The sequence below is a fragment of the Sceloporus occidentalis genome, unplaced genomic scaffold (assembly GCF_023333645.1).
Source record: "Sceloporus occidentalis isolate IW3139 unplaced genomic scaffold, rSceOcc1.0.p SCAF_279, whole genome shotgun sequence".
NCBI classification, from domain to species: Eukaryota; Metazoa; Chordata; class Lepidosauria; order Squamata; family Phrynosomatidae; genus Sceloporus; species Sceloporus occidentalis.
In genome coordinates, this window is record NW_028317259.1 from 854,173 (window position 1) to 865,909 (window position 11,737).

The window sequence follows — 11,737 nt, forward strand, 5'->3', positions numbered from 1 at the left end:
GCCATCCATGCTGATTGTACCCTCCTGCCTCTATAAACTATGCTTTCTCATTGTAGTTCCCTGTCTTTCACAATCATCCCTGCTTATTATAGATTCCTGTCTTCCTCAACCGACCCCGATTATTGTTGTTTCCTGTCCTTTTCAACCACACCAGCTGATTGTAGTTTCACGTCTCTCTTATCTGTCCCTGCTGACTGTAGTTTCATGTCTCTCTCATCTGTCCCTGCTGACTGTAGTTTCATGTCTCTCTCATCTCTCCCTGCTGACTGTAGTTTCATGTCTCTCTCTCATCTATCCCTGCTGACTTTAGTCCCATGTCTCTTCATCTAGCCTTGCTGACTGTAGTTTCATGTCTCTCTCGTCTATCCCTGCTGACTGTAGTCCCATGTCTCTTCATCTATCCTTGCCGACTAGTTTCATGTCTCTCTCGTCTATCCTTGCTGACTTTAGTTTCATGTCTCTCTCATCTATACCTGCTGACTGTAGTTCCATGTCTCTTCATCTATCCCTTCTGACTGTAGTTCCATGTCTCTTCATCTATCCTTGCCGACTGTAGTTTCATGTCTCTCTCTCGTCTATCCCTGCTGACTGTAGTTTCCGGTTAGCTCTAGTTTCCTGCCCCCTGCTCTCTCTTCTGGTGTTGCCTGTAGTTTCTAGTGCTTTGAGCTACTTGTGGCCCTTTGTAGTTCCCAGTCACAATTCCAGCTACCTGTAGTTTCCTGTACTTCTCCCCTAGCTGCCTGTAGAGCCCCCTCTTCTTCCACACCGCCTGTCATTTAGTTTAACATTCTATATAGAATCATTATGTCTCTCTTATTGTAATATATACGTGTACAGGTATGATTGGCACAGATGTCGCGGTGTACCTGTGTGTGTGCGCTGTACGTTTGGTGGTACCTGCAGAAATGTGAATTTGCGGTATATAGAGCACAGTGCTGGCATCGCCGTAGGATGATATTAGATATTACAAACGTTTATGCTCCAGAGCATGATTTATAATATTTTATTTTTTGCCATTTGTACCGTCTGATGGAGTCGCGCTTAATTTTATAGTGAAGATGAAGCTCCTAGATACAGTTTAGCATCGCGCCAAACCATTAACCCCCTTTGTCCCCTTTTGTACAAACAGCCAGGGCCGGATTCCCCCATATGCAGATAAGACATGTGACCAGAATTATAGCATAATGGTGGGAGGGGCAGAGGGCAGAATTTGATGCTTATGCCTCTGCAGGGGCATCAGGGGCCTTTCTATCTGGCGTACTTGGGGGCTAAATCCACCCATGAAAATGTCAGGTGTAGATATAGCTACAATATTCTAGAGAGATTTCATGTTGCCCCCCAGGGGGTAATTTGCACCATCTTTAATGTGACTTTTCTAGCAAGGTCAGTGGTGGGACACCTGGACTGTTACCCGGCAGCCCTTGGGGCAATAATCCGGCCCGTGAGTGTGCAGAAGACATAACACGCGCAACGCTTGGTGTGTGACGTAGCAGTTGGGTGCGAAATGTGGTACCACGTTTGTCACCCCGGCGCTCATGATCCGTTCATGGCTTCTATCGCCGTACCTCCTTTGCTGCCGACGCAGGTCACCAATCCCCTGTAGTTCGGAGCTCTGTTATACTCGTTACTGCAGCCCTGTTATCACCGCATACTGTTTGCCGAAAGCCAGCGGCGTGAACCGACTGGCAGAATAAATCTCATTTTTATATATACAGCGTACGTGTCTTTTTTTTTACTGTTGTACTTCCTTTAGGGCATCAAATTACGAGAAATATAAAATAGATTTAAAAAATAGACATTTCTGTTTAGGGAACCCCTGTGTGACACTTTTTTTACAGATATATATAAACCATTCACTGCTGTTTCTATACACATTATCGGGGCTTTTTAGGGCTGTAGAACCCTGCGATACCCTCATACCCAACAAACATTCTGACCTCCTAGAAAAGAGGGGGCATCAGGGGAGGAAATAGAGGGGCATCAAAGGTTGAAGTATCCACATTGGGACTGTCAAAGGAAACTTGGTAGGTATGGTATTTTCACAATATCACCCTGTAGTATTCTAGTAAACCGTGGAATTTAGTAAAAGTATTTTAAATTGTTTTTTCTAGCAAATAATTAGCTGCATGCAAGTTGAGGCCTGGGTTATAAAAGGAAATCTGATAACCAAAGCGCTGGGTAAATCATAAAGCCCATTCCATTGGTTACTATGGTGATAAGGCCATTTGTGAAACTTTCCCCCTGAATCACTCTTTGTAGCCACTTTAAGAGCATGGGGAGCGAGGATGCCGCTGCTGTGTGTTGCCATGGTTACCAGTCCTGTAACTACAGTTGGAAGTTGTTGCCTGACTCCGCCTCTGTGGGCGGAACCTTGCGGTCTCTGGAACGTTCGTAGAGCGCCTTGTTTCCCAGTCGGAACGGTTATACGCTCGCATCAAGAGTTTCCTGGCAGCTACAGTTGGCGACGGAAGCAGCCTCCAGCATGGCAACCGTGGCGGTAAGAAACACACTGGTTTAAAGTGCGTGCTTTAAATAACAAACTGGGGTGTGAATAATGGGGTAAACGGAATAACCGGCAGTACTCCTGACCAATCTGTCCCCAGCATGGCGACACTACCTGCCCCTCGCCACCTCACCCGGTGTAAGGGTGAGTGACCCAAACGGTAATGAGCTGTCATATGGGGTGGTATTTATACAAAGCAGACTTAGAGGGGATTTAACACATTCATTGACATATATAAGGCCATTAGTCACGATGCTTAACCATTTCATTGGCATGGGCACTGAAGAGGTTAACCCTGAATGTGAGAGGCCCAGAATCTCTGTGGTGTTCACCCCCCCAGCATCCGTGTATTTATGTAGATGAGTAACGAGGTCCTGTATGTCACCTAGAGGCCCAGATTGCCCCTGTGTATTATTGGGGGTCTTGTCTGTGGCATAAGGTGGCTGACATACCAGGGATAGTTTCTTGCTAAGCGATTGTGGCACTAAAATTGTAAAATAGACATAGTGTGGGGTAAGGATGAAGCGTGAATTGTTTTTTTTTGGCAGCTCCTCTGTGCAGGAGAGACTCTATTATCTTATTTAGACTTTATTAGACTGCTTTCGAGTTACTTATCTGCAATACTTTATTCCTCAGACAACCAAGGTGCCGGAAGTCCGAGATGTCACCAGAATGGAGAGAATTGGTAAGTGTTAAAAAAAAACAAAAAAAACGGCTGAATATTCTTTCTAAGGGATTATTACGCCTTTTCTTCAGTAAGGGCTCCGTGATTGCGTCTCGCGCATGTATTGCGATGTGTAGTTGTACCTAACCGTTCCCGTGGCTGCTAGGAGTGTCCCCTAACATCCAGTCTCCATAGCAACAAGGACAGCCTAACAAGGCTAAGTTCTAGTTCTTAATGGCAGCATCTGTTAAATATTAAGCACTGTTTTAGCGAATAAATTTACCGAGTTATTTTTAAAACACTTTTTTAAATTTAAATGTATTAAGTAAAATGCGTTTATTTAACCAAGGGTTAGAAAACCGACTAGCGATGAATTAAGTAGTGTGGAGCATAAAAAATTGGAAAAAATAATGTTAAACTATACAATAAACTTCATATTATATATTTTTTTTAATTATTTTTAAGGTGCCCATTCTCACATCCGAGGGCTTGGCTTGGATGATGCCTTGGAGCCCCGGCAGGTAGTAACATTCTTGAATTCATATTCCTTTTAGTTTCTTGGTTGAAAGTACCCATCACATTAAGTTCTTCAGTGCGGAAATCTCCTCCTGTATTATTGCACAGAAGACTTATGATTTTCATTGTATTGCCAGGTCTCCCAGGGCATGGTGGGTCAGCTGGCGGCAAGAAGAGCTGCAGGAGTTGTTTTGGAGATGATCAAAGAAGGGAAAATCGCCGGCCGTGCCGTTCTGATCGCTGGGCAACCCGGCACTGGAAAAACAGCCATTGCTATGGGTATATTATTTCGTTACTTAAACACACAAGTATGAGTGTTGTGCAATATTTTCAATATATTAAGTGTATTTATATTTGTGGTACGTGTTTTACATTAATATTTATCTTCCAGTCCCAGTCTTTATTCCCAGTGGTTTATTTACTTTTGGGTAGACATAGGGCAGTGCCCCCAGTCACTTCGTTCTCCATGGTTGGCGTCTCCGCTACAATAAAACGAGCTGTGTGCATTTAAGAAACTGAGCCCCCGGATATGATGTCATATCCCCACGCGCTGAATCTTAAGCATAAATAGGCCGGTTGGGGAGATCGGAGATCTCCATAGTAGCCGGCCAATTGAGTGCCGGCACATTGGGGGGCCTGCTGCCTCCCTGGGCCAAAATACGTCACTGGTTACTCTCCTTTGGGTATTGATAGCCGTCTGTTCCATATAAATTGGAGTGTGGTGCTTTAAATCTTCATCCATGGGTGGATGACCCCGTAATCTTTGCTGGAAGAGCTTGTAATCATTACATTATCATCTGTATGAAAGCTTTGTCTCAAGACTTTGGCCATCTGTGTTTATGATACTTTATTGTAACTGTCATAGCAATTATTGGGACAATAGACTTTTTTTTGGAACAAGTTGAGAATCTTGAGAGTATTTCCTCATTTACAAGATGTTAAAGCCGAGAAGCCTTCGTCCTCCCCTGTGAATGTTACTGTAACTGGTCTTTTGTATAATGCAGGTATGGCTCAAGCCTTGGGCCAAGATACCCCGTTCACAGCCATCGCTGGAAGTGAAATCTTCTCCCTGGAAATGAGCAAGACTGAAGCATTGACACAAGCTTTCCGTCGCTCTATCGGTGTCCGCATCAAGTAAGTTCTTGTGATCTGGTTGAATATCACTGGCTTCTCAAGGCCTATTTTTATTTATTTATTTTTTTTGTTAATTTTGGTCATTTGGCTCTTTCACAAGAACCATAAGGACGTCTTATAACGGGAAACTAACCTACTATTCAGTCTGTAGTTACAGTCCCAATGTTCAAATTATTAAAAAAGCACATGTATGAAACGTGCCCTGTTTTTGACTTTACAACACAAAACTACATTTTTGGCTCGGTTTTTATTTTAACCAGGGAAGAAACTGAAATTATTGAAGGAGAAGTTGTGGAGGTCCAGATTGACAGACCAGCTACAGGAACGGTACGATTCAAACCCACATAATTGTTCTTCAGAGCATCGATAACTGTTCAAGGTTTAAAAGAATTGCTAACATAGAATTCTTGAAAGTTCAAAACCTTTTTTTTTTTTTTCTTTTTTTTTGCGTGGGCTTTAGGGTGCAAAAGTTGGCAAACTGACTTTAAAAACGACCGAGATGGAGACCATTTATGATCTTGGAACTAAGATGATCGAATCACTCACCAAGGAAAAAGTTCAGGCTGGGTAATCTAAAAATCAAAATTTCATCGTTATTTAGAGGCATTCCCTGTATGTGTGTGTATATAATGTGTGTGTATTTATGTGGATGTAAAATGTGTGTGTGTGTATATGTGTGTATATATATATATATATATATATATATATATATATATATATATATATATATATATATAATTTTTTTTATTTATATAGCGCCAACAGTTTACGCAGCGCTTAATCCAATACATATATATTCATTTTAGCATCTGTGTTCCTTCTTAGGGATGTGATTACCATTGACAAAGCCACAGGGAAAATCTCCAAATTGGGTCGTGCTTTTACACGCGCTCGAGATTATGATGCAATGGGGTCCCAGGTAAGAGGTCGCATGTCTTGAAGCCTCACATTTTTCAGAAGAATTTGGAGAGCATTGGATTGAATAAATCTTTTTTTCTCCTCTCCAGACCAAGTTTGTGCAGTGCCCTGACGGAGAATTACAGAAACGCAAGGAAGTGGTACATACGGTGTCATTACATGAGATCGATGTCATCAACAGCAGAACGCAGGGATTTCTGGCTCTCTTTTCCGGTGCGTCTGAAGAATGTCGCGTTATGGGTTGACCTGCATTATTTCTATGTGTTAATATATATGTATATATTTTTTTTTCTTGTTTGATATAGGAGATACAGGAGAGATTAAATCAGAAGTTCGTGAACAGATCAATGCTAAGGTCGCTGAGTGGCGCGAGGAAGGAAAGGCTGAAATTATTCCTGGGGTAAATAAACGAAACCAAGCATTTGTCCGCCTTATTCGATTTTTGGCGTCATGTAAGATTCAGGAGGCCATGTACCTATACTGCGCATGTTTAAATTCCTGCACTGTATTAAACTCTGCCACTTCTGCAGGGAGGTTGTTCCGCGTCTATACCACCTTCTCAGTCAATTCTAACACATCTAAGCCTCTGACCCTCTAGTTTTAGATTCTGGTCTCTTGTATTGAAATGGTGCATCTGCTGCCTCTGTCTTCTCTCCGGAATCTCAGAATACAGGGGTTATAGTTTTTAAAAGTGGGTTTATCGCCAAAGCAGTCGGTAGCAGAAGGACTTTTTAAACCGTGCTGCAGAATGGCTTTTATACGAGCGCCCCCCCCCCCCGTGTAGACCGGTACCGTGTTCTCGCGTAGACCTATACCTGCCCTAAACCTGAATTCTCTCTTCCCCAGGTGCTGTTTATAGATGAGGTGCACATGTTGGACATCGAATGTTTTTCGTTCTTGAATCGCGCGTTGGAAAGCGACATGGCACCGGTTCTGATTATGGCCACAAACAGAGGAATCACGCGGTGAGTTGCAGATCATGTTCATTTGTTGTATTCTCTGTTTGAATAGTGGGAACACTAAATTTGGTTTGTTGTAAAGTAGGTGCCGTAGCAGGTGCACCACCCGTCCCCCTGTATTGTATACTCTGTCTATATAAACGCTTAGCACTCCAAGTTACTTGCATTTGCAGAATCTGCTAACAGATGCGGCACTCGAGGACGGGTTCGGATCGTGCCGGATGCACAAACTTTAAACGACAATTCAAATTTTAATCTGAAGAGAGTCGTCTGCAGCTTTTTTTGGAAGTTTTAGTTGGCAATAACAGTATGGGAAACCAGGGACGTGTCTTCGCTCCTGGAGTAATAAAGCTTTCAGCTCTATGACTGTGACCTTCTCCAGATATAAATTTGAGTTATGTTTTTTTTTTGGGGGGGGGGGGATTGTGATCCGAGCCAACCTTTTGGATGCTACAGGCTGGACAGAGATGCCACGGGCTCCGGCTGTGTCTGGACAGAAAGCTCGCCCCAATAATAGACGGGACTAATAAATAATAGATTAATTTAAAAAAATAGACTGGCCGATGCGTATCCTAATGTCTTATGTAGCCTGATTATGCATTCATTATTTTTTTTAAGGTTAACGGCTGCTCTTACCAATGTTTATAATATGCAATCTATTCATACATATTAATGAACCTTATTATTTCAATGTTAGGATTCGTGGCACAAACTATCAGAGCCCCCACGGTATTCCCATTGATTTACTGGATCGGTTACTTATTATCTCCACGTCTCCATACAACGAGAAGGAAACCAAACAGATCCTAAAGATCAGGTGAGAATTACTGTCACTAGAAGGAGAAGCCGGAGGTGGCTTTTGATTTCTGTGGTGGAGTCTGCGGTTGGTTCTAGTACCACCAAATCTAATGTGTGCCTTGTATTTGTGGTTCTAAAATAAGTCTCGCTTTGCTATAGGTGTGAAGAAGAAGATGTGGACATGAATGAGGACGCCTACACTGTACTGACACGGATTGGTCTGGAGACTTCGCTCAGATATTCCATACAGCTCATCACGGCTGCGAGTCTGGTCTGCAGGAAGAGAAAGGTGAGCTCTGATGTCATGGTGTAGACTGATGAGCGACTGCTCAAATGTAGTTGTCTGAGTAACTTTAGAGCTAATTAACTTTATTTCTGTGTTACTTGATTTATTGCCTTTGTTCTAAGGGACCAATGCTGCTCCCAAGGGCCGCATGCCACTCTGGTTCACCTTGACAACTCACTGGTATTTGAGTCTATTAAGGTCCTGCTCTTGGGTATTTGAAGACGTTCTTCTCATTCCCTCGTTCTTTTTCCAGGGAAACGAAGTTCAAGTAGATGACATCAAAAGAGTTTATTCCCTCTTCCTTGATGAGTCTAGATCAACGCAGTACATGAAAGAGTATCAGGACGCCTTTATGTTCAACGAAATGAGTACGATTTATTTATTTATTTATTTTTTTAAGTAGCTCAAGATGCCGTCTACTGCTACAATCTTAGAATCAAACAAAAAGTGATATAATGTACTCAAAAAAGATAAATGTACAAATTTATCCAATTATATATTGTACATAAACCATAAAAAAGGGGGAACCCCCTCCCCCAAATGTAGTGTAATATTGCGCAAAATATAATTCTTGAGGTGGAAAGTTCCAAGAATATTTTGTGCAATATTACAATATATATATGTGTGTGTGTATATATGTATATATATATATATATATATATATATATATATATATATATATATTATATATATATAATGTGTGTGTGTGTGTGTGTGTATATATATATATATATATATATATATATGTGTGTGTGTTTTTCTCTTTTATTTTTGGTTAATGCCCATGAGACCATACTACAAAATATAATTGGGTAAAGTTGTATATTTCCAACACCCTATTCTACTTTCTGCTTGATTCTATGGTAAAGAGTGATTGAGGGAAGCTCATTGATATTGGTGCTGCTATTATACATTAGAGATGCTGGTATATTTCCCTTTTTTGTTGTTAGTCTGCCACGTACGGCACCACAACTGCAGTAAAGGGGAATGGTGGAGATGACCATGCGCAGGGTGGATTTCTACGGGGACTTGGTGAAACATTTTAACCGTACTAACGTGACTTTCTTCTTCTGCAGAAGGAGAGACGATGGACACATCTTCATGACAAACCAATGAACTGGATGCACTGATTTATTATTTTTTTGCATAGTAGTCTGTTTAACCTTTTGTGTGCCAGAAGGCTGAGCAACACTTTGCATTGCGTTTTGTTCTCGATGAGCTAGACCTTTTTCACGCCTTATCTTGTTGCTGTAACTGTTGCAACCCGTCTCCTCTTTTTATATATAAAACAAAAGTTATAATTAAACTGCCTTTTTGTTTTACATTGTAGAAAAAGTCTATGTCGCAGCCATTTAGACCCTATTGGTGCTGTTAACCAGTAATATTCAGAGAGCTAATACAAAACGGTGCCCACCTTCGACTTGTTTTTGTGGATTGTACTTATTTTGCACCTTACAGCCATTAACGTTCAACACATGCATTGCAATCATTTATTGAACCCCAGGTGAGTGTCATTTGATCTATATATAAGCTAGAAAATGACTGCGCCATGTATGGATCTAATCAAACACACAAAAGATGACACTTCTCCAAAGAATGAGGTAGTGAAGTTTTAAGAGCGTACTTTATTTTACTGCATCTTAGGAGTCCACGTCATTTTACATTTTGTTTGCAACAAGAGTCTTGTACGTACTTTGTGTTCAGTCATCACCTTGAATTTAATATACAGTGATATGTTATGCTGTAATTAATGTAAATTCTTAAATTCTGAAGAGGTGAAAGCTGAGGCTTCTGTCTTAAGCCCAGCATGGCGCATATTACAGGTATTACAGGCAAATTGTGAACGGGCTCGGATATACTGCCCTGGGTATTTTTCGGAAAGCCCAAAACGGCTCATCTGCCCTATGCTTTGGCAAACGCCGAAACGCAATTATCGTAAAAAAAAATTATTTGAAGCGTTGTTAAAGAATTTGCTATTCTGCTTTCTATGTTTACAGGAAATCTTTTACATCCTCCCTTATAGTCTATAGAATTGTCCATGAAAGATTACCCGAATTACACACTTTGCATGCAATATATGCGTAAAGAAGCCTTTATTGTATTGAAATTCGGGCAGTATTTCCCTTTGAAGGGGGTGGAATAATGTAATGCATACATTGAATTTAAAAGTGAATGTCACCAAAATTGCATTTTCAATGGGATCTTTGAGCATACGATTTACCTATACTTCGACCTAGCGAGATCGCAAACAGGTGCTTTGAGAAGTATCTAATGTACGGACTCCACCCACTTATTTAAGGGTGTGGTATCTTATGCAAATTAATCTGTTTTGGTGATTAATTTGTATATTTGTCATACCGCAGACCATGCAACCACATTTCAAAACAACATTTCTCAATGCACTAGAACAAAGTATCGGTCCTATTTTATGCTCTTTATTCCCGTTCTAAACGCTTGAGGTGACCAGATCCCTTTACTGCGTGTCCGAGAAGCCGGGCACCCCTGGGTTTGGTGGTGTCAGATGGATATGACGCTGTTGGAGCAGAAGGCCGGCCCGAGGCTCTGCACGGTGCAGTCGCTGTAATCCATTTTGCACAGGCTGCACTCGCAGCTCACGGCTACCGGGTAGGTGAAGAAGGGGTCGGTGTTCGGTGAGCAGTTCGGTAGTTTGATGGTGTCGTAGCGAATCTCTTTGTAAGTACAGATGTGCTGGTAATACGTGGCGAGCGCGCTTTTATATACCGGATCCTAGGGGCAAGAAGGTAAGTTAAGGGGTTACTGTACAGATTCAGAACGCAGAAGCCACATTATACCAAAACGCTGACTTATCTGTAAAATTATGGCTAAGCCACCAGGTAACAATCACAGAGGTGTGCCTGCGGTAGGCGGCTGCACCTACCTTTCTTACTCACTGCTACTTATATATTTTAGGGGGAATAAGCTAATTTTGCGCTCCTACTGTCTACATCGTGGATGGCTGGAGGTTCTTCTAAAGTTTGTTACTTGTAAAAAGATGTAGTCTCTGTAAGATGTCATTTAACACTAAATACCTCTCTATGATGTTTAGTCCTCTAGGGGTTACCCAAGACCTACTTATCCATATGAGAAGGGACATAGGAGCAAAAACTGGCTTTAAAACATTCAAGCCAGAAAAGATTAAGAAAAACTCCTAACATAACCAGCCATTTATTTACAACAGTAGGGTGCATCACATTTATGGCTGGTATCACAGTAAAATGAGATGTAAAACATATTGTGCTGTGTGAGCTCTTATAATACTGTCTCTGGTAAATAACAGACCCTCTGACTAATGAAAGCTAATGGAGAAATGGACGTCATTAGCATCGACATAAAGCATTGGTTCAGTGTGGTGTTTGAGCAGTCACCCAAAATATCACATGACTGACAGCACGGGTGGCCTCCAGGTCTGCAGATTTTATTAAAACAAAATGAGATAAAACCAGGTTTTTCTTACTTACTGGTGGGGCGTTGTTAGTGTATACAGCCGCTGGAGGGGGTTGTTGCTGTATACAGCCGCTGGAGGGGTTGTTGCTGTATACAGCCGCTGGAGGGGGTTGTTGCTGTATGCAGAGAGACTCACCCTGGTCTGGCAGTAGCCGCTGCAGATGGTGGTGGTGAGGGTCATACAGATTGGACAGTCTTCTTTTTCAGCTGAGATGGTTGCGTTGGTTGGGTGGCACGGACGGCGTCCTTGCACGGCGGACAAGTAGACAGCCAGGAACATTAATGCGATTTGAGAGACAGACATCCTGCAGCGAAAAGTAAAAACATGAAGACAGAAGAAGTAAATAGGAAGGTCCTGATATCGGAAGCATTGTACTAACCCAACGATAATGGATGGCCCAAGAGAAGATTGAACTTTCAGTCAAAGATCTAAAATTTTTTTTTTTAACCAACATTAAAAAGATGCAGTCACATAAGCCTTCGAATGGATTTCC

General features: G+C 41.7%; 2 protein-coding genes across 2 annotated transcripts; one reads left to right on the plus strand and one right to left on the minus strand.

Annotated features, from left to right (window-relative positions):
• The first annotated feature begins 2,482 nt into the window (after window positions 1-2,482).
• Window positions 2,483-8,883, plus strand: LOC149275593 (ruvB-like 2). The gene is made up of 15 exons (XM_089504580.1): window positions 2,483-2,497; window positions 3,140-3,188; window positions 3,633-3,688; window positions 3,821-3,962; window positions 4,688-4,817; window positions 5,078-5,144; window positions 5,278-5,384; window positions 5,643-5,736; window positions 5,825-5,948; window positions 6,041-6,135; window positions 6,582-6,700; window positions 7,392-7,511; window positions 7,652-7,781; window positions 8,032-8,146; window positions 8,855-8,883. The coding sequence occupies exons 1-15, from the start codon at window positions 2,483-2,485 to the stop codon at window positions 8,881-8,883; spliced, it is 1,392 nt and encodes a 463-aa protein (XP_089360706.1).
• A 1,412-nt stretch (window positions 8,884-10,295) lies between these two features.
• LOC149275594 (lutropin subunit beta-like) lies at window positions 10,296-11,548 on the minus strand (the record flags this gene model as incomplete). The annotated part of the gene is made up of 2 exons (XM_089504581.1): window positions 10,296-10,526; window positions 11,380-11,548. Coding segments are annotated over 2 exons (400 nt in total), but the record flags the coding sequence as incomplete, so codon positions are not given.
• Window positions 11,549-11,737: the final 189 nt, after the last annotated feature.

Excerpts from the sequence above, each read along its gene's own strand:
- LOC149275593 (XM_089504580.1), top strand. Across the intron at positions 4,818-5,077 it reads TCTATCGGTGTCCGCATCAA|GGAAGAAACTGAAATTATTG; the intron begins GTAAGTTCTTGT and ends TATTTTAACCAG. Across the intron at positions 5,737-5,824 it reads ATGATGCAATGGGGTCCCAG|ACCAAGTTTGTGCAGTGCCC; the intron begins GTAAGAGGTCGC and ends TCTCCTCTCCAG.